Raw genomic sequence first — 26,752 nt, 5'->3', positions numbered from 1 at the left:
ATCAAAGCGAGCGGCCACAAGACCTCGGCCTCAGGAGCCGGGAGACGGACTTGTGAGCATGATACTGTCACGGCATGTGTTGTTGTGCACGGTGAGGGACAGTGTATAGATGATCAACATTTTACACATAGACAGAGTTAAGGGTTTGTTCTGCTTTATCAGTCCTTCAAACACACACAGACACACACACACACACAGAGACACAGCCCTAATAGAGACTACAGCGCCCGCCTGTCATGCCATGTGACAGGCAGTTTTCAGACATTCACCCTCTGGCTGAAAAGCAATAAAGTGAAGTAACAGTAGCTGAATGTCTGTGGTCTGTGTGCACGCTGCCTGGTGCATGTCAGTTTTTCCAGCTTATGACTTGTACTGACAATCTTTACCACATGAGGGCAGTCAAGCACTGAACTGCTCGTAGACATGAATATATACTGTTATATGTATATATATTAGAACAGAGATTACAAGAAAGTATCTTTACAATCAAATAGTATATCTATTCAATTCAATCCATTTAAAGCATGTTATACACAGTTTTTCTGTTCATTTAAACATGTATTTCCATTGAAGCAGTGTTGTTCGTTTGGATCCTTTTGCCAAACTTAAATCTATAAATGTAAACTAAGATTTTCATACTTAATCATCCAAGATACAAGTATGGCAGCTTCAAAACCCAGAGGTAATATGACCAAGGCTACTCCCGGAATGATCTTTCTTGGGACTAACGTTTAAAACATGTGTTTGACCCTATTTACATATATAGGTTCACGATATTTTTCCCTGTTGACTTTTTCTAATCTGTGCAATGCCAAAGAAGCTGAGAACAGGAGACGTTTCTATCACGACCATGTTAATATGTGACTTTCCGTTCCTGTTACAGTGCAGCTGAGGCATTTCTGAAATCTGCACTTAGCAAATGATTAGCTCAGCACGTGGTGGTTGTCAGCTCCACTCTGACTGGAAACTGCTCTGATTCACAAAGCGTTTCATGGGAAACGTGAGCTCAGCCTGCCACCTATAGGCCAAAAAGAGGGAACCCACAGGAGAGCTTTGTGAATGTGACCTTCGATGGAGTCGGGCTGTTTGTGGCCGTTACGAGATTCGCAAACACTGACTCGTTCTTTATCAGCAAGGCGGGAAACTACCAACGGCTACCGAGCAGCTGCTGGAATAGTTTGGCTCCACATGGACTGTAACTGGAATCACTCCGAGCTGTGGACACATCAGATCTGTTCACATGATTGTGTTCTAGTTACATGTGGGTGACAATCCAATAATATCCAATAATATAAATTAAATATAAAATGTTCTGAGTTTGTTTATGTTTTTTTACGGTACTGCTTCTTTTTGGCCTTTGCAAAGCAGGAGATAGAAAAATAATATAACCAAAACTAATCGATATCAATAACTCATAATAGAGTCTCTGTTCACGTTTCAAAGAGGCAATCATTTCAGAAATAATGGATCTGTAAATGACACACGCTGATACTCAATCAATGAATTCAGGACACATTCAAGATTCAGATTTCTTATCCTCTTCAGTGTCAACACGATAAAAGGACAAATGCAAACATCAACGTTTCCCTGACCAATTCTACTTTAATGATAAATGACTGTATTTCTGGCACTTTTCTAATCGAATCGACTATTTAAAGCACTTTACAGGAGAAGTCACATTCATCCATTCACACAAACATTGATAAGCTACACTTTTCTCAAAAAACTTATTTTTAAGACGTGTTTCTGCTTTTATCTCTCACCACCACACACATGTATCGTGTACTACACTGTGGGGGCAGCATCCTCAAAAACTGACTGTATCTAACATGCATGTCGAATTTGACTGTACTTACTTTTGTCACTTACATGTCACGTTTCCAATGTAACACCACATGTTCATACTTGATTAGAATGTGTATATATTAGAATCAGTGCCATGAAGAGCCACAGCTTTTAAACCCTGATGAGTAACTTGTTTCTTATTCTTTTCATATGCATTTGGAATCTGTTAAACCTAATCATCATGTCCAAACAAGCGCGTAAGATACAAATTTAAATATTTGAAGTGCGGGTGTTGACGAGCGGCTAATCCCATTGTCAAAATTGCCTCTGTCTCCCTGTCAGTGTTATTTACTGCCCTGTGAAGGCAGCAAACAAAGATCTGCATAACAATCACGTCTACAGTCGAGAGGTTCATGAATTAAAGATAAACCCGGCTCCATGTGAACGTTAAGTAAACAACGCAGGAAGCGACATCATCGCTTATCATCAAACCTCCATGCGAGTGAAGGAGCCGTTAAATTGGTTTCACACTCAGAAGATCTGACGTGCGTCGTGCTGCAGGAGAGCACGGATGAATAATTCAGAGCTGTGCAGAGAGAGAGAGAGAGAGAGAGGGCCGAGTCGAAAGAGATTCCTTTACACTGAAGAGCACTTTTACTGTTACATCTTCAGAAGACAGAACAATGCAAACCTCTCCTGGAGCTGGTTTTCTAGTAATTATCCATCCAGGACGAGGAGGGAGGGTCGAGCTCGTCCTCTTAACAAGCAGAAGTGTTCCCTCTTTTAAACTCCACAAGTGTGTTATTGTTACACACACTATCCTGCTCACACACTTTCTGCTTCTCACTCCATCGGCATTCAAACCCAGCAGAGGGTGAAAACTTTGTCTTTATCAATCTGTAAATCAATCAATTCAAATTTGTTTTTGTATATGACTTTTCATACAGGTTTGAAAGCTACAATAGCAACTTAAAAAACACAATTGTGAAAAAGATGACAGGAAATACAGGAGATAAAAACCTATAATAATACAATTTACAAAATACATGCAATGAAATAAGTGAATAAAATATAGAAATGTCTTTAAATAATATTTAATGAAAAGCCAGGCGGAAGAGAAGGGTTTATAGCTTTTGTTTAAAAATGTCACAATTTCCAGTTGCTCCTAATTCTTTAAACGGTTTGGAGCATAAATGATAAAAGCTTCCTCACAAAAGGTTTTATTCCTGCTCTTTGGAACATTTAACGGCTAAGTGCTAAACGACGCAAGCAGCCAAAGTGCTTCAAGCACATTAAACTTGTAAGTTGATGTTTTTAAGAAATAAATTACCAGTTAAATGCAACCAAATAAATCCAGAAACACATCTAGTGGTGAGAATGCAGCACTGCAGGCAAGTGACAGTGACATGTGCCAGCAGAAGAACAAATGTGGCTGATGGCACGTTAACCTGAGACACACACAAGCCTTTCAGCCACGACGGCCAAATAGAAGACAAGCTTTGTAACTATAGGACACACAAGAGATCCAGTGACGGGCGCACAGCTGCCGCGCAATAACTTGTGTCATTTGACAAGAAATGCACTCGCTCCTCCAGCGACCTCTCCAGGGGCAGAGATCAGATCTCATTGGCTGCAACCAAGGTCAATAAGGCAAGCAGGGCCAGGCGGGGGTCACACTGGACAGAGCGTCTTGTCTCGAAACACAACAGCCTCTTCAATGAGGAGGAGAGTCAGCGAGCGGGCGTTTAGTCACGGTGTGGCTTTCAGCTGCTCAAGGTTTCCACAGACGTGTCCACGGCTAAACAGGGACACTTTCACCATAACCTAAAATGGTCGGGTTTCCACTTCCAGTCCAGCTCGGTGTACAAGGAAAAACAGCTGAAAACCGTCACCTAATGCAATAAAGATGTGAGTTCAAAACTATACATGGGTATATTATTATGAAATGACTCATGTTCATGTTTTGACATCGGTCAGAATCCCCAATAAACGCCACACCCAGTAAATGAGTAACACAAATTTTCAAGAGCAAACTGTCCAGTGGGACCTGAAGTGATTAAATATACATATGAAGTATATTAGTCATAACAGCCTTATGAACTTTAAAGATTAAAAAAAGTGACAGATTGTCTATACAATTTATTTAATGATGATTTGTGAAAAACTGAAAATATGATTTTCTTCTGCATGATGGTCTGAGCGCTCTGTGTACAGCTGGTGTCCTAAGTGTGAATTAATTGGGCACTTGCATATAAAATAAATACGGATAAATACAACACAGTAATATTTATTTTTCTGATGCTAGCGCAGCATTCACAGATGCACAGGCTGGGCTCCAGATGGGCTGGACCGGGGGGTAAAAGCCAGGTGCATGGAGCAGAAAGCTGCAGAAGCACAGGAGCCCTTCCAGAGTGATGGGGTTTGGAAAACTCCTCTGAAATTCAAGGAACCCTTTTTTTTTTTTTTTAGGAGGGGACAACACATTCCTCGGCAATAAAAACAGGCTCTTTCTCTTGCACAATAATCCCACTGTGCAACACTTCAACTTTCCATCTCATTTCCCACAGCGGAACATATTGGCTCCACCGATGTGATAGCTGAAGTTTTGGGAAATAGCATCCAGACTTCTGCTGCTTCGTCACCAGCTGAGCAAGAAGCCAAACACGCTGGTGGTTTTGGAAAAAGCCGTCAAATCGGAAACATGACTAAGACCCCACAGGCTTCCCTGGAATTCGTGGGGTGAAACAATACATCAGTAACTCTGCCCATCACCACGGCCCCCATTCACTTTCAACCTGCTATGTCAACAGAGCTGGAATGCAGGAGCCACCGCGACGCGAGCAGATCAATCCTGCAGCTCTGCACACTCCTGCGGGCACGGCCCTGAAAATATTACCTCGCTGTTATCTCTCACATTTCACACAGCCATGCATCACATAAGGTGGGACACGAGAATGAAGGAAAACAGGATCATACCGGGGGGATGAACACTGATCTCCTGGGGAACATGAAGAGAAAACTGCCACACTGAAAGGAAAAGGGAATTGAAAGCAAATCAGATTTGAAACTTTCACTGCCAGAAGGATGAGGAGGAAGATTGTGTTTTGACTCAAGTGATGACAGATGCAAACAGATGTGAAAACAGTTACTTGGAGGAAACTCTGTTATCCACCATGTGCAAAGAACATTAGCAGAGACTTCACTCACTTTAGTAACAAAACTGCTTTATATTATGTGGGATTCACTCACTGGAAAGTTTATATGAACTTTGCCTCTTGTGAGTTAATGTACGTGTATTTCATCAACACATAGTCACACATTACAGCCTTTTCCCTACATTTCCTGCAATTTGATTTGAATAGACGTACTTGTCTAGTTGATATTTTGTACTGGGGGATAAGGATCTTATATTTAGGACAAATTAGATCGACATGTCAGCCAATAGGAGCCTTTCACAGCCAGACTGTCATCTGGCGTCATGTTTGCCGACTTGAAAACGAAAATGTGCACAAAATACATTTTCTTGGTTCTATATCTTTGGTTGTATTTTAGTTTTCTTTTTAACAACATCTTCATTACTCATTCAATAGTATATGCAGTATATTGTTGATATCGTTTTCTAAATGTTGTACGCCCTAAAAATAGCATTTGCCCCCAAAATTCTGTATCAGTCAGGCTCTTATCATGATAACATATAATAAGATAAGGATATTATTTCAATTTTGGTCAGTTTGGCAGCAATTTAAAACCACAAAGAAAATATCAAGCTATGTAAGGAAAAGTGTCAATTTAATCCAATTCACCCAGACGCAAACGTAAAAACATATAATATAATATTTACAAGTCTTTCAAAAAGTTGCTCCCGACAATAACCATGAAACCAGAGACTTTTAAAAAAGACTTTTATCTTCGAATAACAGAATCTGAAAAACCACTTCAAACGTGTGTACATACTTTCTGTCCTTGTCACACATGACCCAAATTATTGGTTTGCTGTCAAACCAGACATCTGTAATCTGAAAACACATGCCGGCAGGTTGCATGACTGCACACGCCTGCAAACATCAGATCATGAAGACCCCCCCCTGTAAACTAGCACACACACACACACACACACACACACTCTCTCTCTCTCTCTCTCTCAGGGCATCTTTGACACATCCACCCCACAGTCAACTCTGTGTTTCCCTCTCATCGTCACAATCACCCAACCTGACTCGTGAGCCGCCCCGGTCCTCTGCGGTGATGCAGGAAGTCTTTGCCCACACAAGAGGCTGCTTCATCCCAGAGGAAAGGCCGAGCCGTGTTTTGCCATCTGATGAAATCGCTTGCGGATGACTTTCCTGTTATGAAACGCAGCCGCCCTTTGATCCGGCATCACACCTACGGGTGGGAGCAGGCGTAGCCGGGCTTTGTTCCTCTCTATTGTCATGCACGACCTGCCCCCTCCCAGTACTGACCTTACGTGTCCAGGTACATGCAGAGGCAAGAGGCTGCGGACTGTGGGAAAAGCTGAATGAAGGGCCGGGCCCTGTTGTGGTTAGAATGAAACAGCACCAGTGTTGCTCTCCTGGCTGCAGACGAGAGACCTCCAGTGAGCTGTGGGCTTGTAAACCTGTCAGGCGCCACGTTCACCGGTATATCTTATTTACACTGAGGGCTTATCTCTCCTTACATAACTGATCCTATAGCTTTTCAGCTCGGTGTCCGTTGAAGTAATTATTTACCACTACCGCTACACCCTTGACAACCTATTGGCTGAAGGTCAAGTTTGTGTGCAGTGACACACAAACACACACGTTCGCCCGGTGTTATCGTTATATTTGTCTTCCACAGATTAGGAGCGCCACCTTTGTCTCGAGTGAACGAGGTAAAGAGCCGGAGATATGGACTGACATTTGAAATCAGCTGATCCAGAGCAAACACAACAATGCCCTTGTTCACTTGCCCTCGGCTCTTCATTCTCCATTCATAAGCTTATATTCATGCTCATGTGTCATCTGCATGTTTCTCATACCAGCTTGTGTCTCCCAGCATTCCTGGAAGTCTGACAGAGAGGGATTCTTCTCAACAAAATACCAGAGTACCAACAACTGCTTCTACAGCCAACGCTTTTTCTTCTTAAAGGCTGATTTCCAAACGGATTCATTCCCAACCCCAATCTGAACTGTCACTTCTATCCAAGCAGCTCTCCTACCTCCAGAGATCTTCTTGAGCAGCTGTTGCCTGGCAATGATCCTGCCCAGCCTGTACCCCGAGCGTCTGCGGTGATGGTCCATCCTCAGGTAGATATCCTGGGTCTCTGGGGTCATGCTCCCCAGACACTCGCTGCCTGAGGACTCTGGGAGCTCCCGAAACATAACTTTAAAACCCCTGTATGCCAAACTAAGCCCTTTGGCCACTGGCTCTACACACACTGAACCCACACGCTCTATCCCCCAACACAAAACTTCACGTACAGGCGCAAAAAGCCTAAAGTGAGCTGAGAGGGAAGGCAGAGCCGAGCCTAGGGGGAGGAGTGCCAACACTTCAGTCTTTTCCTTCTGCTCATGTGACCACAGGGAGGCCAATGGCCGGGAAGCAGTGGGAGTACTGCCCACCTTGCTGAGCTGAATCCAGTGTCTGTGTGAACGCTCGTCAGCTTCCCCCTGCTCTGGAGGGAAATATAAATACCATTGGAATGCCTATGAGCTGAGTAAGGAGAGCAGGAGTGGGAGAAAGACGGCTGTGGGAGGTTCCTAGAAAAATAGTGTTTTTTGGAGCCGCCCTGCACTCAAACAACTCTTCTGCTGTTGCCGGTCCCACAGGTGCCAAGTTTACTGGGCGAGAGTGAGTCTGTGTAGTTAGAGAGGGAGAGAGAGAGAGAAAACTACAGAGGAGAGCAGTGGTGGGAAGTAACAAAGTACAAATACTTCGTTCCTGTACTTAAGTAGATTTTTCACATATCTGTACTTTACTTGAGTATTTATTTTCCTGACTACTTTTTACTTTTACTTGTTACATTTGAACACCAATTTCTACTTCTTACTTTCTCAAAACTGTCTCGTTACTTGAGCAGCGGAGGTTATCGCAACACGGGCTTTACGCACTAGTCCATTACTATTTGAGATATATATATTATATATATAGAATTTATTTTTTTATCATTTTTTTCTCAAGAAACAGTACAACAACAGTTCCGATTAAAATCATTATGGCGGAACGTAATGGAAAACGCAACAGGAAGTCGCCAATCTTTGATATTACACGTTCAATCACGTTCGATCATATCAACTTTTAAATTACGTCTTAGACCTACTATAAAAAGCACTTTGCATTTTTAATTCTGGTACTTGTACTTTTACTTTTGATACTAAATGTCAACACCAGATACTTTTGATACTTAAGTACATTTAATATGAGCTACTTTAAGACTTTTACTCAAGTCATTTTCTGACGGGAGACTTTTACTTTTACTGAAGTCACTTTCAGGTAAGATATCTGTACTTTTACTCAAGTATGGCTTTCAAGTACTTTATACACCACTGGAGGAGAGTGAGTGAGTTTTTTTCCGTGGCTGGAGAATGCTAATTTCTGCTCCCTCCACCTCCCTCCCCCGACACACTGACTCCCGCTTCCAGTGGCAGGAAGGCCTCCCAGCAGGTCTCCTCCGGGTGTCAGCTCCTCAGGGGGAGAAGAAGCTGGAGCTTGAATACATGGAGTGACCCAGATCCTCTTTCAGTCAACACAGAGGTAAAGATGAGGCGGCCGGGTGTCATCTCCTCAGCTCGGGTGGCTGTGACACTGTGACCCTAAACTGCCAACACATGTGCAATAATATGAAGCATTTACCGGATACTAATGTTCACAGAATATCGTTTTAACAGTCACTAGACAGGAAAGAGAAGCAAGTTCCCGTTTTGCACGACCAGGAAGTGATAAAAGATGTGTCACTGCAGAATTTATGAATTTGATTATATGTAATAAACCCAATATATTGATTTTATGGCACACGCAACCAGGGAGCTGTACAAACAGGAAGTGATATAAGATGTGTGCTTATTGACATCAATCAAACCGTCGTTTTGGATAAAGATAAGATTAGATTAACAAAAAATGAGTCACGGCCAAAATGCAAACAATCTAAATAATCAAAACTATATTCAACACCACGGCCAATTCCATATCTCATACTTGTTTTTTATCTTTCAGGATTTGCTTCACCACCCTCCAGTGTGTGTGGGTGTTGCAGTGTGGGAACAAAAAAAAAACAGTGTCCTTCCAGAACACATTTAGTTAATTACAAATGTTTACAGCCTGGAAACACAGCAAACTCAAATCTGCTTTCACTTATTATGCAATAGATATTCAGGACACATGCCTTTATATTTAAAACCAAATAAAACCCGACTTGTTTCCCCTTGTGAATCAAACAATCCTCTGGAACCCTGAAGAAAAAGATGCAAAAAGCACATTTATATCCTTTGGGTTATGAGTTCTTATGAAAATTAAAACTAAAATTCCTCTATGTATACCTCAGTTTCACGGAACACCAATGCCCTCACACCTGAAGTAAAGTCCACATCCGCACAAGCAGACCCGCCCAGTGCTAATTAGAGCCTGTGCCACTCTCCTGGTGACCGTGCCCCCCCGGCCTCGGCATACAGGCCTGTTTGTGCGGTGCATGCATGGCGCCATACGTGTGAGTGGAACACAAACGGGCCGGCGACCGAGTCACACACAGCCCCGGTCTGTTCCTCTGTACCTGGCTGGCAAGCGCCACTCCAGCTCTAAGCTCACAAAGACCACAATTCAGCTGCACACTCCAGGGCCCACTGCACTTCTTCATAAACCTCTCCCGGGTTCAATGCCCCCCCCCCCAACCCCCCCACAAACACCCTCAGGCGTGGAGCTTTTTTAATATGCGACTGTTGCTTATTTTAGGATATGAGGTGACGCTACGACACTATTCAGATGATTTCATCGGGTGGTGACTCGTTTTTATTTTTTTTTACACACACACACAAACACCTGTGCTCATTCATAGTGTAAAGTGATCGCTTAAGGTGTCAGATTCAGGAATGAGTGGCAGCTTGTTGGCAGCGGCCTGATCTCCATGAACCCGTTTCTGTGTTTCCCTCTTTCCCCCCCCCCGGTCGTCTAGACGAAGAAATGCATCACGGATTGCGTTACGGGATCAATCAGCCCCCCCCCTGTGAAACACGATAATGAAAGAGATTAATGGGTGTTTCCGCGTCTGTCTGCACGTCCAGATCTCCAGCGTGTCCCCGGGTTTAACTTTGTACAGCGTGCCCGGGAAGCAATGGCTGCAGTGTGTCCTTTAGTGGGAGTGTTGGGAGCAGTGACTCCAGCCCTTATCAAACTTGTTTCAACACGCCTCCCGTCTGGGTTGCAGAGCTCAACTGCTACACAGCATGGCAACAGGAATCCAGACTCACAGTAAACACACACACGCACACGGTGAATGTTTTAAGTGCGATGACAAATTAAGCCAAAAGCTGTGATGCCGGCGTTTAAACACGTGTCCGTCACTCTCCGCTCCGGCACTCAGCTCCAGCCAGGTGCAATCACTAAAAAAGGAAACTTTATATTCTGAATCACGGGAGCTGGAGCCCGGGGGCCGAGGGATGATGAGCACGGTGGAGGCGGCTGAGTGGAGGTTAGACGCTGCTCTGATGTGGTGTGATTCACCAGCAGACACATGTAATCTGCACTGGGCAGTCCTGGCTCTGCTGTGGCTGTGTTTCCTGTGGTTAAGGCTTAAGAATAGCACCAGTGTGACTGAAGATTTCCACCTCGTGAGCCATCGAATGTCTGAATTCTGAGCTCAGGTCTGAGAGTAAAGTGCACTTTAATCACACTGCGAGACCGGCTGAGCTGCTTTTCAGGTAACTCGAAGGAGGAAACTCATCAAAGTTTTTAACCACTGAAAGTGTGAATCACTCATGACTCGTTTAGTTATTTTCGATAATTATTCACCTTAATCTCATCTTTAGACATAATCACTCTGCACGAAGCTGGAAGGTGTGTCCCAAGATTTCCAAGCTTCTCACTCATACATCATTAAGTTATTCTCGATAAATCTGCTCTGACAAAGTAGAAAACAAAGGTGAAGATAAAGTAAGACGTGTGTTTGTGCATCTGTCATGAACATAATTAGGCCACTGGTGACTTCCTTGTTAACAAACTGTTATTTCTCATCATCTCGTCTTTCCTGTTTACAATCAAGGTATCTTAAGACCTGCATTGGTGAAGATAAGACGATTTTTTTGTTTTAAATATGTAATGTCAAATACTGAGGAGTCAGAGATGCTCTCTATGTATATACAGGTATTCAAAGGTCACTGAGACCATCCTGCAGCTTGTACATGAGCAGACACTGTAACACCTGTAAGAGCTGTGACTGACACACCCGTGAGAAACACACAATCTCCATAAATGTGCTACTAACCCCTAAGAAATGTTAATCTCAGTGAGACTTCCTGAATACATACAGTTTATATATATAGATTAAAATGTATGTTTTCACTGGTCCCAAATATTGCAGCGGCATCATATGCTTTGTACAAACCGTGTTTTCTTAAAGATCCAAAATCTCATTCAAGAAAAACCTCCAGATTGTTTAACCATTCAAATCAGGTGGTGAATTTCAAAACTTACAATGTTAAGGAAGATTAAGTCATTTTTTAAAATCCAATATCCTGAAATCTAATTTAATCTGTGAGCAACTGCATCATCTGCCCTTACAATGTAACATAAATCTATGCATGTCCTGTAAGTGAAAAAACATTTAGCTATAAACTGTATTTTATCTACAGAGCATGACCACCCACATTTGATTTACAGTTAACCTGAACTTTACCCCTATTAACCTTTTGCTCCTGTTAACCATAAAAAGTGCAGATAAAGCTACTGCCTTTTATTAAAAACAATATTTGCGTACTGTGGAGACACACGACACAGCAGCAGGACACAGACACAGTATGAATGAATTATGTATTAATATGAAACTGAAACATGTGTCATAGGCTCTATACTCTTGTCAATCTACCAGGTCAGGGTCAGTGCTTCAATGCGAAATCTGAAGATTTTAAACAACTTTCACTGACAACTGACTTTCAGTAACAACATCACTATCACTGGTCAACGACTCCCACATGCAAGGTTCCCCACTCTCTGATTTCCCTAAAAACTGCTGCCTGACCTTCAACTACCATCAGATAATCTGCATTTCCAGTCAATGTGATCCACATACGCACATATAATATCTTTAAATACAGCAACCATAGGAAAGAGAAGTCCCCGGCTCCCTCTGTCAAGTCTGCCTGGGTCTATATATTGTTCAGTGTATATAAGCAGCTCGAGGCCTCTGGGGTGCAGACACTTCCAGATGAACACCACACATCGTGGAGATACACACAGAAAATACAAGATGAATGTGTCAAATACCAGGATCAAGCCAAGGCAAGCACATGTCCAACTTCATGCCTCAAACACACAAACTGTGAGAATGTTGACCAGCAGCTTCACACAGAGAACACACACCAGAGGGAGGAGATGTGTTCTGTTACATCACATGAAAACATCTGGAGTCCATTAGGGAGCATTCAGCGCCTGAACGTCTCCTGATGAAGACTGAGTTTTCAGATCCATGAGGCTTTTCCACATGAGCAGCTGTGGTCAATTCACTGCATCTAGTGGTGGACTGAGGTTACTGCAGATTCCCCACTCTGTGACTGAATCACTGCTCCAAGCATTAACCTCTTTCGCTGAGATTTACACCAAAGTAGGTGTAAAGTTTGTTTCCACACTTTTTTCTTTCTTATTCTTTATTTGAATCTGGAATTGGAATATTTAAAAGTATAACTCTAGATCTATTCACACACATCAAAACCATGTCTCTATGAAAATGATCTGAAACTAAAATAAATGTTCATTGTCTCACATCAGCACAAAAAGTCTCCTCCTCCAGAGCAACAGGTGCTTTTTAAGAGGTTGAAGCAAATATTTGGCCGATGGACAATTCCACTGGAGACCCACAGCCAGGAAAGTGCTTCTGCAGGTTTATTAACAGCCAGGTATTATATTAGCAGACAGAGCTAAGGAAGATAAATCTGGATCCATCCATCAAGTTTATATAGGAAACTATGAAACAGTTTGTACTGTGTCACAGAGAGAAAGTACATATTACATAGATGGATAGATAGATGGGTAGATAGATAGATAGACAGATAGATAGATAGATAGATAGATAGATAGATAGATAGATAGATAGATAGATAGATAGATAGATAGATAGATAGATAGATAGATAGATAGATAGATAGATAGATAGATAGATAGATAGATAGATAGATAGATAGATAGATAGATAGATAGATAGATAGTTTACTAAATAGATAGATAGTTTAATAAATAGAGAGATAGACAGATAGATCGTTTAATAGATAGATAGATAGATAGATAGATAGATAGATAGATAGATAGATAGATAGATAGATAGATAGATAGATAGATAGATAGATAGATAGATAGATAGATAGATAGATAGATAGATAGATATACAGGCAGATAGACAGATGAATAGATAGATAGATAGATAGATAGATAGATAGATAGATAGATAGATAGATAGATAGATAGATAGATAGATAGATAGATAGATAGATAGATAGATAGATAGATAGATAGATAGATAGATAGATAGATAGATAGATAGATAGATAGATGGATGGATGTATATATATGAAGATAGATAGATAGATGGATACATAGATGAACAGATAGATAGAGAAATAAGTAATTATAATATATAAATATTCTCTTATCTTTCTCTATAGCAGTTTACTTTCCATTTCAGTGTAAAAGTTGCACATCAGCGCCCCCCTGCGGTGCAACCAGACACACGGTCGGTTATAATGGATAAAGTTTGAGTCATACATTACTCCGGCTTTTTCAATACGTGTGCAACAGTCTCTAAGTAGAATAACTATGTTTTATAAAGTGCCAACCCATTTGAATTCGTCATATTAGGGAGAAGATACACAATTCCATGACAAAGTAAAACCATTTCCACGTTTTTTTAAAAAACCAAACACTCCTGTTGCAGCACTATGATTTGTGTTAGTTCTCCTGGTTGCATAAGAAAATTAAAAAACGTTTTCTCCAGTTGTGGTGGACCCCCCCCTCCAGTGTGCACTCGTCCAGCCGGGCTCGGGGAGCCTGCGGCCGGGTACTGACCTGCCACCCTCCGCTCCCTGACATTCCTCCAGAGAAGGTCCCAGGCTTTGGACGTGGAGCTCCGCAGCTGCTCGCTGAGGGAGCGCCGCAGCTTCAGCCTGTGTCTTCTAGATGTCATCGCTAATCCTCCGCCACCAGGACATAATAACCCAATCCTCCTGGTCCACAACACAAACCCCGGTATGATGAGGTGTGAGGCAGGAGAAGAGAAGATCCCTTCCCTCCTGATCCTGATCCAGGCTGGTTCTCCTCCTACAGCTCCAGGGCTCCAGATGACAACATGGACTGATTACTCCTCTCGCCCAGAAATGGGAAATAAATAAAAAACGAAGAAAAAGTTTCACAGGGATAAAAAAGGACTTTCACACTTCACACCAGATGTGTGTGTCGGTGTGTGTGTGTCAGTGTGTGTGTGTCAGATCCACGCACAGATCCACACATCCTGACGTGTTCAAGTGCTGCGGGAAATGTGGGACTTAACAGCTGAGCATGTAGAACTGACATGGTCCACCCCCAAAGTGAAAAAACACACATGTGACTTTGCAGAGCTCGACTTTGATGCATCCCAGCAACACTTGATTTTATACTAAACCACATGATGTAACTCTCAAAACATCCCCATGATGTTTTTATGATTGTTTAGTAAAAATCTGTCCATTGGAGTACAGCTGCAAGAATGGAGTTGATTTAGAGTAAAACAAAATACTGAAGACACACAGTACTCGCACAACTAGACACATATATACAATACAAGTATGCTGGACTTGTACAATGCGCACACAATAGATGTGTGCTTAAAAGAAAAACTAATTCAGCCGTGAAGTAATTGCCTAAATATGTTGATTTGATACTTTTCTTTCTTTTTTTGTGTGTGTATTATTATTGTGTGATCACAAATATGATTATTGTCTTTATTCATTTTTTGGTGTGTACTATTGTATCAAGTTTTAATGTATGTTTTTAAGGTGGACCCCAGGAAGACGAGCTGTACCAGGATCCTAAACAAATTAACAATGAACAAAGCTTTGTTCAACTTCATTTTCTGATTCCGTTTTCTATAAGAGAACAAAACGTCCGAGGCACTCGATGATTGGAGTTACACAACCACCAGAAAGAGATTTTTTTCTTTTTCAATTCAAGGCCAATTTTAAGATTTACACAGAACACGTGAAGGCATCACAAGAGGAAAACCATTCAATTCCCTAGTACCACACACAGGGACACGCACACTCTCTTTCTCTCTCTCTCTCTCACATACACACACAGACACACACACACATATAGAGAGCTCTCAAATGACATGAAACTGTGGTATCACATTCTCCTCCTGGTCTCACACTTAATTATCATTCCCAAAACTAAAGACGTCAGAAATAAACCAATAAAAATCATGAATAAATAAAGAGTTTTGTTCAGCATCAGGGAATTAGATTTGTTTATCAACATCACACCTACAGTGACAACACTTGATATAATAAATCCGGTGTTAGATATTAAACTATATTTAATGACTATGATCAGGATTGTGAGCTGACTCTCCCAGCAGCGTGATGTTGTTTTAAAGCTGAGAGAGAGTTCAGCGAGTTCTCCTCAGGTGGCCGAGCGGAGCTGGAACCTCGAACACGGGTCAGTTTCAGCCTCATTTACTCTTGTTGTCACAATATCTTGCGCCGCAGATACCGAGCAGAAAAAACAACAGAGAAAACAAAAAACTATTCCTCTTATAAGAACTTCACTTATCATTACACCACAATCATTTTAGGAATTTCCTCCTATTATCCAGCGTCCATTCAACCAGTGCACGACCCCAGAGCAGTGATATCATACCGGCTGTATTAATTCCTCCGTCACCTGCTGGGATTACTGTTTAATACCATTATCAACACACAGAGTGAGTGGCTGGAGATTGACAGTTTCTGAAATGAGGGCACCTCTCGCCGACCTCAGTTTGCCCTCTCCCCGTGACGCTGAGCTAACATGACTTCATTTCAATATGAGAAGAGACCCCCCCCCCCCTGTGCCGGCGAGAGGACGGCTGATTCACACATTATTACAAGGTCACATAGTGAGATATCTGAGTGCCCAAGCAGCGTGCACCCCCGAGGGGAGGAGGATATTAATGAAGGGCTCGGATTTCTCATTTCTCCACACGTCTAAAATTATGTGCAGTCAGGAGGAGCTGCTTGTACGAGCTGCTCGGATCCTCCACGCAAACATTGACCTTTACACTTTCACAGGTTTACGACATCGGAGTGAAACTTTCTGCACATTCACAGCAAAACTCTCAGTTTGGAATCCAAAGTGAAATGTGTCGCGGCTATTCTCGGATTTAAAGAGTCAGAGGAAGGAAAAAAAATATGTGAGAAAATAGAGAAGCTTGTATTTTTGGGTTCAGCGTGGGTCACAAGTGAGCAGCATGTTGCTATTTCCAGCGCTACTTGCTCAGGCCTCAGGGCTAAATGCAGCTCGGAGGTCAGAAAATACACACACACACACACACTTATGCACACAGACACACACACACACACACACTTGTCTACAGAGCCAGTTTCATCTGATCCTCTCACTTTTCAGGGTTAGGCCGAGTCAAGCACTTTGTCTTCTGCTCGTCCCATGAACCAGGAAGCCCACAGAGGAAGAAGTTTACACAATAATTGTACGAATCGAACCCACAACAGCAAACACAATATTCCTTAAGTCAAGAAATAGTTTTGTAAGAAAGTACATATTACATAGATAGATAGATAGATAGATAGATAGATAGATAGATAGATAGATAGATAGATAGATAGATAGATAGATAGATAGATAGATAGATAGATAGATAGATAGATAGATAGATAGATAGATAGATAGATAGATAGATAGATAGATAGATAGATAGATAGATAGCTTAATAGATAGATAGATAGATAGATAGATAGATAGATAGATAGATAGATAGATAGATAGATAGATAGATAGATAGATAGATAGATAGATAGATAGATAGATAGATAGATAGATAGATAGATAGATAGATAGATAGATAGATAGATAGATAGATAGATAGATAGATAGATAGATAGATAGATAGATAGATAGATAGATAGATAGATAGATAGATAGATAGATAGATAGATAGATAGATAGATAGATAGATAGATAGACAGGCAGATAGATAGATAGATAGACAGATTAATAGATAGGTAGATAGATAGAAAGATAGTTATTTCAATAGATAGATAGAGAGATAGATAGTTTAATAAATAGATAGATAGACAGATAGATAGATAGTTTAATAAATAGATAGATAGACAGATAGATAGTTTAATAAATACATAGATAGACAGATAGATAGATAGTTTAATAAATAGATAGATAGACAGATAGAGAGTTTAATAAATAGATAGACACATGAATAGATAGATAGAGAAAAAAGTAACGCCAAGTGGACCAAGAAGAAATTAACTTTCTTCATCTGTCTCTCATCTTCCTGATCCACTGTGGGATTTGACAGGAGCTGAAACCAGGAGAACGAGTGAGTGTACGAGCTGTCACAGTTGTAAACAAGGCGTCAGTCTCCAGCGCTCGCTGACGGACGGGAGAGGACAGACGGACAATGCCGTCCCTGTCAGCACCAGAGAGGACAAGTGATGGAGGAAGTGCATCAGCGAGGCTCTGACCCCTTTCAGCGTGAATTCCAACCCCCTCCACCCCACCCCACCCCACCCATACGTTCACTCTGAGAAGAAAACCAGCACAATGAAGACGAGCATTATCGCGGCGAGGATCATCGTAGCGAGACGACGACTTAGCCTCTGGAGATCCTCTGGCAGAGGAGGCACGAGCAGATGCAAGGAGAGGAAACATCCGTCAGCTTGAGAATGTTTTCCCTTCGCTGACTCATCCACTTGTTTGTTTTGGGCCAGGCACGGTTTTCTTTTTCTTTTTTTTTTATAGAAATCCCTCGTTTTCCCGTTGTCCCTGTTTCGGTGAACTTTCTTTCTCCCCCATCTCGATCGCCCTTCTTTCATAAACACACGCAGATAAACACACACATATTTATTTGTGCTAAATTCCAGCACATGTGTGTGTGTGTGTGTGTGTGTGTCCATGCTTGGTGACTGATGTGGAATGCTGCCCCGTAGCTGCAGTGGGAAAATCCCAGATGTGAGGAAACCGATTTCTCCTCCACGATTTGGGTCATGTTGGCCAAGAGGTCTTACACCAGGCCCCCTCCAAATAGTCTGGGAGATTGCTCTTCCCAGCCCTAATGGAAACAAGGCTCGGGGAGCAGGGAGAAGGGGAGATCTCCCCTCTCCACCTCCACCCCGGCCCCCGAGGGCTCGTCCCAGGCATGTGCTATAAATTTCCTGACCATATATTCCCAAGTCGAGTTCATTTTTCCAGAGGAGCCACACATGTGGTGTATATCTGGCTTTAGATTATGGGGCTGGGGGGAAGGAGGAGCTGACTCTGGTCCCAATCCATTAAAGTGGCCTCTAATTCTATTTTCTTAACGCACTGTCCATTGTAACGTCATGGTTCCTTCCTATAAGAGGAGGAAGTTCTTCAATCATTAATTAATTCCTAAACAAAAAAATCAAGAACATCACATCTGCTTTCAAAATAGACAAGAGAGCTAAAAAAGAAACCTGTAGATTTCGCAAGATTTAAACAAACATTCAAGTCCTACAGCTGCCGCAGTTTGTTACTTAACTTAAGCTTTTTGTATTAAACTACAACACAAAAACACACACAAAACCTCAAAGGTTTGTTCCGAGAGCATCTGAGAGTGACGCTCGCAGGGGTCAAGGTTTGCATAAAGAGGCCGGAGGAATGTAAAACGGCCATGACAAGCGTACGTGGCCATTGTTTCATTGAATGACAAAGCATGTAATGCTGTCAGGTCTGAATCTGTTAAGGCTGCATCGCCCACAGAAATGCATGGGAAAACATTTACACCAGTGTCCAGCACCTGGTTTCTATTAGAGCAATGAGGATTTAATCACAGAGGTACATTTCTCTCTCAATCACTCTCACCGCCCTCGCTGCTTCTCTCTGCTTCTCTCACAAAGGTGGCAGATGTAAAATAACCTCATGTTTTATTGATTTACACTCATTTTCAAGCTGGTTTTAAGTCTCTCCCACCCCCCATCAGGGACTAATTTCCATCGGCTTTCCAGAGATGTGAAACGCACATTAGGGGAGTTTTGCTCCGAGGCACCGACGCAGCAATCATCGATAAATACAGCAGGCAGGGATAACTCCGTGTGATTTATAACTTATGATGCAGTTTACAGCAGCAGCGACATTAGCCTCCGTGAAACCAACTCAAGCAGGAAGTTGATGTTTATATTGCGAGAGGAGCTCTGTCCCGAGACGGAGGCGGAAGTGGAGGGTCTGACGAGGAGCACAAGGGGAGAAGTGACAGCTGCTTTGATTTAAAACCTACAGCAGGACTCGTAGTTTCTAGGGACGGGAATCGGCAGGGACCTCCCGATTCGATACTATCACGATGCTTAGGTGGCGATACGATATGTATTGCGATTCTGTAAGTATTGCGATTCGATATTACGATTTCCTGGGATTTCTTTTGGTTATTTTTTTTTTGAAATACTGGACCATGGAAAAATGTTGAATCCTAACTTCAAATACAACACAGTCAAATTAACTTTGAGCTTTACCAGTTTTATTTCAAATATTAACATTCACTTAATGACTGCCGGGCAGCCAATAGAGAAAATAAATAAAAATGTGCCCTATTATTGTATAGCCCCTGTCAACTGCACACAACCTGACAGATTAAGAAATGTAAGCCACCTAGGCTACTTTTAAACAATAAATAAAAGGTAAATTAAAAAGAATGTATAAAAGTATACTTAAAATATAAACTTTGAAAGAAACAAAAAGTAGCCTATTGTTTAAATGTAGCCGATGCAAAGCTAGTGCTTGGGTATGTTTAGATTCTTGTGCAAAAACAAGAGCTGGTCAACATGCTCTGGGGTGATGTTGCTCCCCCCATATATCCCCCCCGTATAAACCAATAAATATGTTTTAAAAAAAAAAAAAATTGATTTGGGAGGCAGCATGGCGATTTTAAATCGTCATTCACAAGAATCGCGATATGTAACTGTATTGATTTTTCCCCCCTTCCCTAGTAGTTTCCCTTCTTATGTATTGAGTCCTTGACTTGAGTTGAGTTCTCAAGCTGAACGCCAGGAGTTGTACAAACCATTTCTGTTGAATAGAAACCAACCTGTAGCTGGTGTTCTTACACTGCTACAAAAACCACAGAGGAAAACTACAAGAAAGAAACTTGATATAAAGAAAAGGTTCGAGTGAACTTTCATCATCTCCCTCAAAATATCTGAAAACCAAGCATCCGTTTTATGGCCGGTGCGTGTGTGGACTTGCTGGAATCACCTCGTCCACTCGCCGGCGATTCTGCTCAACTCATCAGCCGTGATGAGCTGGAAGCCGCACAGCGCAGGTATTGTTTTCACACTGAGAAAAACAAGTCCTGCTGGGCCCTAAACTTTTTAAAGCCCCGTGAGCCCGAGAGCCGGAGAGGATGCAGGAAGTCTGCTCTGCCTCGGCCTGCTGCTGCTCTTTGATTGCTGAGCCAAATTGTTTAATCAGGTTCTGAAACCACAAGAAAGCTGTAGAGCTACGCTGCCCTGGGACAGAGGCTCTTTCAACTGGGCTTTGTGTTATCTGGGTGCAGGTGGAAGTGCACAGTAGATCTCCAGTAGCACGGTTACCCACGGCCTTGCTCCAGCGCAGACACACAGTGAGTCGTGGTGTGAGCGGTGCCACGCGCACGAGCATCCTCAGGAAGTGGAGGCGACGGAGCTGCAGCCCGAAGGAGGCGCAGACTTCTTGCCTCCCTGCAACATCTGGAATCTCTGCGGTTTATGTGGGAAGTTTTGCAGGCCAGTGACGGAGCCAATGTGGTTACTGTATCTAAACCGACCGTGAGGAAATGTTCTTGGTGTGTGAGCGAGTGTGTGTGTGTGTTTGTGTGTGAGAGAGAGAGCAATAAGTAACTGTAAAGAGGAGCACCAGATTGTATTTAGTTTTAGATGAGAAAGGAGTTATTGTTCGGATTGATTTCTAGCAGAGTGGTGAGCATTCATAGAGAAGGTACACAGTCACCAGCAAACACACACACAAACATACACACACACACACACACACACACACACACACAGACACACACACACTCACACACACAGATAACAGGCTGGAGTCTGTTGACTGTGTGGTCACATCCTGGTGTGGGTCCCTGAAGTAGTGTGGCCCTTCCTGTCTCATTACTTCCTAAATCTTGTTTCTGCCTTCTTCTCCAGTTGGCAGCTGAGTGGTGGACCAACCTGTTAGCTTTTGTGTTGGTTCACACACACACACACACACACACACACACACACACACACACACACACACACACACTCACACGTCCCCCTGTGACTGGCCTGCATCCTGACACGGCTGCCCACATCTCCTTCCACTTAGTTTACAAAACCCAGGCCTAAATTCCTCAAGACACACACACACTCTGACACACACATACACACACTCTTTCTCACACACACACACATACACACAGAGAACAATCTCACCTTGGTCACTTTATGGAAGTCGTTCGCTAACAGCATTCATGGCTACTTCCTTTTTTAATTGGCTGTGCAGTAAATCTGTTTCTTCACACTGAGGAAACATTAAACAGGCATTTAATACATGTTCTGCTTTAATATAGATGTATGAACACACACACACACACACACACACACACACACACACACACACACACACACACACGCAAACACACACTGTGACAGGATCAGACTAGATGATTTATACTTGGTAATAAATTATGTCCCAACACGATGGGAGAGGTTGGACGTGCTGAGCTCCTCCAGCGCACGGAGCCTGGAAGGCATTATTATTATTAAAAGCTATTATGTGCTTGATAATGTATGATAGCGACAATTGCAATAAAAAATGTTGAAATTGCAATAAAAACGTTATCAGATATCGCAGTGGGCGAACCGAATAGTTACTGTAATGTTTTCACAACCTTGACAAATTACTGTGTACACAAAGAAAAGTCTAGAAATACGACCAGCTACTCTCCTCCCTCCCATCCCCCCCACTCTCCTTCCCTGTCAAACAGCCCAGTTGGCCTCTGCACTCAGGAAACCACAAGTCATTTTCCATCTTTCCATGTGTGGAATTTTGCATGCGCTCGTCATGCCAGCAGCAGCCTTTATAGTCGGCGCTGGATCCACGAATGACGACTTTGCGTATAAATTTAGCTTATGATGTCACCGATCTGGCACCTGTAACTCAACAGAGGAGATGCGGAGGGGAAAGTAACGGCACAATCGCATGGAGATGGATTTAACTCCAGCTATAGCAAGGCTTTAAATCAAGACGCTTCACTATGTCCACGTCTGCCTTTAAATAGTCAAAGAGCAGATGAAAAACGCTGGAAACCATATTCAAACCCAGCGGTGGAAAATATGTGCTACCTTGCTTCTTCTTTTCAAACCCAAACCCACATCTAACAAACCGCACTTGTTTTTCTTTGGGGCAGGGAAGAGGAGACGCAAATCCATTCACGCTTCTCTTTTTCAAAGTTTAACAAGACTTCGATCCATCACTGTGGCAGGTTTCGATTTTTTAAAGTATCTTATTCCACCGCAACAACAAGACTTCACCAAGTTGAATCCACCAGTTTACAGGAAGCTACAGCCACAGAAGAGCAGATACGAGTTGGTCCGAAGGATTGTTACGTATTCACTTCATGAAATTAGATTATGGACCTTGAACAACAAGTAGAATATGGGAAAGACTAAGCGGTAAAAAAGCAAACAAAACAAAAACACACCTCTCATCAGCTCACATTCGCTCTAGAGGTTGTTATAATGTGTAATAAGGGCGGTTGTGTCTCAGGAGGAAGAGCGGGTCCTTCACAAACCAGAAGGTTGGCAGTTCGATCCCAGTTTCCCTCATCGTTCCGAAGTGTGTCAGTCACTACGTTTACATGATGGCATAAACCCGATTTCGGCTGAAGCCCGGTTTCTCTATCCATGGGGGGTTAACTGCTCTATCTCAGGGTACATGGCACTGAGAAATCCGACTCTTGTCCAAAAGCATTTCATACCCCGCTACGATAGGTGGCGCTGTTTTCATTACAGCTAGTGGTGATACAGCCATTTCCGCTTGACCTTGTCACCACTAACAACAACAGCCTTCAACTCAGCATGCGAGAAAGATGACGAACGGAGAGCAAGGTGAAGCTACGTCCCTCTACATGATGTTGTGCATGTTTACTCTTGGAGTACTGAGAATGCGAACGGCGCATTTGATTGTTTGTTTGTGCCGGCCGGCACTGGGCAGCGACATTTTATCTACCTGTCGACTTCCGTGTCACGGCCAGGGACGGAGGGGGGGGGGGAGGGGGGGGCAGGATCTCAAGCATGCGCAAAGACGTCATCTCCAGTTGTTGTCTAGCTTCCAGAGTTACATGCGCGCGTTGTCCGATATACAGCCAAATCCGATGTACTTATCTGGGGGTGGTTATCCGACTTCAGTCGGACACAAGAAATCTAGATTTGTGGAGTTACATGAAATGGATCTTTGATTGAAACCCGACAACGCCAGAAATTGGGTTTCAATCGGACACATGTAACTGCAGTGACTGATGTGTGATAGAGAAAGTGCTGCATAGATGCACTGTGAATGGAGTGTGAAGCCCTTTGAGTGATTATAGATAAAGACCATCTACCAGAAGAAAATCCCTGCAGCATAATGTCAGAGACACCTTGTTCTCTGTAGTTCACACAGGTCCCCAGATGTTTTATAGAATTGGCCTTATTTGAAAGTAGTATACAGTACATGTGAGATATAATCACACTAATTCAAACAGCACTCTCTGCCAGCTCTACACAGTTGGTGCAATAAAATCTTCTGTGGGAATACAAATCATCTCTCATCTGTTTAGGAGGCTGCGTGAGGGAACGTTTCTAGTTCCAAACCCAACATTGTTTGAATCTCAGATAGCACACAGGACCAGAACCAGAACGACTCCTGTCTTGCATTTGGGGCACGTGGATTGAAAAGAAGTAAGGTTGAAGAGATTCTACAGTCGGGAGGACGTGTACATCTGCGTATAATCTCAAGCTGCGTTGCTTTGGCACGGCTGCAGACTGAAATTGATATAGCATGTCTCCACATATCTTCCCGCTTCTCATCATGGACTGTGACAGACAGCTCCGTCTCCCATGTGCCCCTGAGCCCCTGGAAAGCAGCGAGACGCGTAGAAACACAGAGAAACATTTTTCCAGCTGCGTGAAATAACAACTTTTCAGATTTTTTCACTGTTGTCAATTAATGTCACGCTGGGCTATTTAAAAACATCTCAAGCTGCAAATGACAGGAGAGATCCCGCCCGGGGACACGCTGCTTCTCAAGCGTTTGCTCACATGCTCGTACGGTGTTATCAGAGAAGTTGTTCACTCTACTAATGTCAGCCCATTATCAAAACCAGGAGTCAAACAGTGCAGGCTGGAAATCAGTCACGATTAAATGCATCTTCACGCAGACTTACAGTAAAAAGACACATTTGAAAAGGTATGGAGGCCTTTTCTTACATATTATAACAATTTAACCCAAATAACAGACTGGATCGATTCATAATATCTTTAGTATAGCACAGTGCAGAGTGTACATTACATGTTTATTTATTTATTGTTGTTGTCAAGGGGATGCTGGGCAGGACTTTGTTTAATGGAGCAGATGATGTCTGTCCAACACTGATGTTAGCCGGCTTTAGTACAGCTCCAAAGAATGCTGCTGGTATAATTGTTTTGAAACCACAAATCTTTCTTTTTCTTTTTTGTTTTAGTTTTTTCCTTAAAAATGTTATTATTACTTTCAATCGATGCTTTGCAAAAGAGTTTATATCTGTAAAACGAAGCATCGTTCATCCTGAAGTGGGAAAAAGTCAATGTTGTAAAAGGTCATTGAATGCACTGGACCTCATGACTTACAGTAAAAAGGATTTCTACATGTTTGTGTAATTCAAGAGAAACAGTACAATTCCCCTAGAATGATTTTATTCCTTTAAAAACCTCATGACTTCTCCCTTAGAATCAGCTTGCTTCGCTAAATTAGAACCTTTTCTACCTCAGGAAAATATTTTTTAACGGTAACAGCAGTGAGGTCAGAATCCATCCGAAACCAGCAAGTAACAACAGGGTCGAAAAAAAATCCTGCTACATCCAAGGCAACATCTGATTTCAATATTCACCCTGCAGCGCCCCCCCGCCCTCCCTGACTCCAGCTGAACATTGCAACAATACATTCAACATATATCGTCATTGGTTGCTAAGAAGCTCTTGTGATGTGTACACTCTGGACCCTAACAGGCCCCCGGAGAGACGCAGTGCAGAGAGAGGAGGAGAGACTGCAGCTGTCTGAGGTCACCGCCGGCCCTCAGCACCAGGCAGTGACCCCAGGCTGTGACCCCCGGGTGAGACTGCATCCAGGCCGGGTTCTCTGAGAACAGCTGAAGAACATGCAGGAGAGACACGCCTGCTGTAATGCATTAGTAGAGTGGTCGACATTATATAAGACCCACTGGTGCTTCATCTGGTGCCGGACCGGTTTATATAACTGGGAATAGTTGCAGGGGCCCAGCAGAGGAGTCGTTTCCCTGTGAGATGGATGCTCATATTGGCCCGTGTCAAACTGTGGTGGGAGTCAGAGGCTGGTGAAGGACCTGTGGTGCCATAAATCCAAAGCCACCAATAACAATTCGCTTTGTGTTAAGTCAAAATGTCCAGAAAAATCTTCACATTAGTCCTCACTGTCACTATCACGTACAAATCAACATATTAAGTAAATAAAGAAAAGGATAAATGGTGAAAAAGAAGCTATGAAATATAAAAAAAGGGTAAGAGATAGAAATATTATGTAAAAAATTTGATAGATGTAAGGAATCAAAGCAAAAACAGCACCTGAGGTCATTCAAGGAAAAGTACGTGACCACAGTGTTGACACCATTTCACTCTGATGCCCACACAACATGCCGTTCCAAAACACCTCACAGCTCATCACCAGAGATGTTGCCAAAACAAAAATATATCAACCTCATCCAACACCATTTTTTCCCATTAGAAGCATTTGCTGCCAAGTGGTCTGAGATGTGCACATTGTTCTTGTTTTGCCCAAACATCCAATATTAAATCTCACTTTCACAGAGTTCCTCTCGGCCTGCAGCTTGATGAGACGACCCTGGATTCAGGATCAATAAAAGCAACAAGGCTGCATTGAGGAATCCAGGTGAGATTTAAACCCATGATTGTGAAGGATGGGGGGGGAAACAAATCGATAAACATCTTCTTCTTCAGCCTTCTTCCCTCGGAGGCATTAACACCACAGTGTGAGGGGCTTTAAGTTTCTTTCCCTGCAAATAGACAGAAGCCTCCTCGGGATTCACAGAGTTCCATCTTTGTTTTTCCTTCTAATCAGTGGAAGGAGGTTTTCACACTGAAAGTAGATTATATTTATTCACAGAGAGGTGATGTGTGTAAATGCAGTCGGCCCGGAGCGGGAAGCCTTGGCCCGGCCGTTCAGGGCCAGAGATTAACGTTTCTGCCTCACTTGTGTCATTTTCCTGCCATTTAGGAAGCCGATGTTTATCATAACACAGCATGTGAGCCTTTATTTATGCAGG

The 26,752-nt window shown here is 42.7% G+C and overlaps 1 protein-coding gene across 2 annotated transcripts in view; it reads right to left on the bottom strand.

The window, feature by feature from the left end:
* Positions 1-26,752, bottom strand: part of stard13b (StAR related lipid transfer domain containing 13b) — a 63,543-nt gene that overhangs the window by 18,420 nt on the left and 18,371 nt on the right. Inside the window, exon 1 of one of the 2 annotated variants that reach the window (XM_061072745.1) lies at positions 6,983-7,248. The exons of the other annotated variant lie outside the window; for it this stretch is intronic. Within the exon in view, the coding sequence (XP_060928728.1) occupies positions 6,983-7,145 (163 nt within the window). The 5' untranslated portion in view covers positions 7,146-7,248. Of the gene's footprint in view, positions 1-6,982; positions 7,249-26,752 lie in introns of those variants that run through there. 2 annotated transcript variants of the gene reach the window in all.

Source organism: Limanda limanda, chromosome 6 (genome assembly GCF_963576545.1).
Source record: "Limanda limanda chromosome 6, fLimLim1.1, whole genome shotgun sequence".
In the NCBI taxonomy this organism is placed as follows: domain Eukaryota; kingdom Metazoa; phylum Chordata; class Actinopteri; order Pleuronectiformes; family Pleuronectidae; genus Limanda; species Limanda limanda.
Note: the sequence above shows the minus strand (reverse complement) of the source record. Positions and strands in the feature narration are given on the sequence as shown.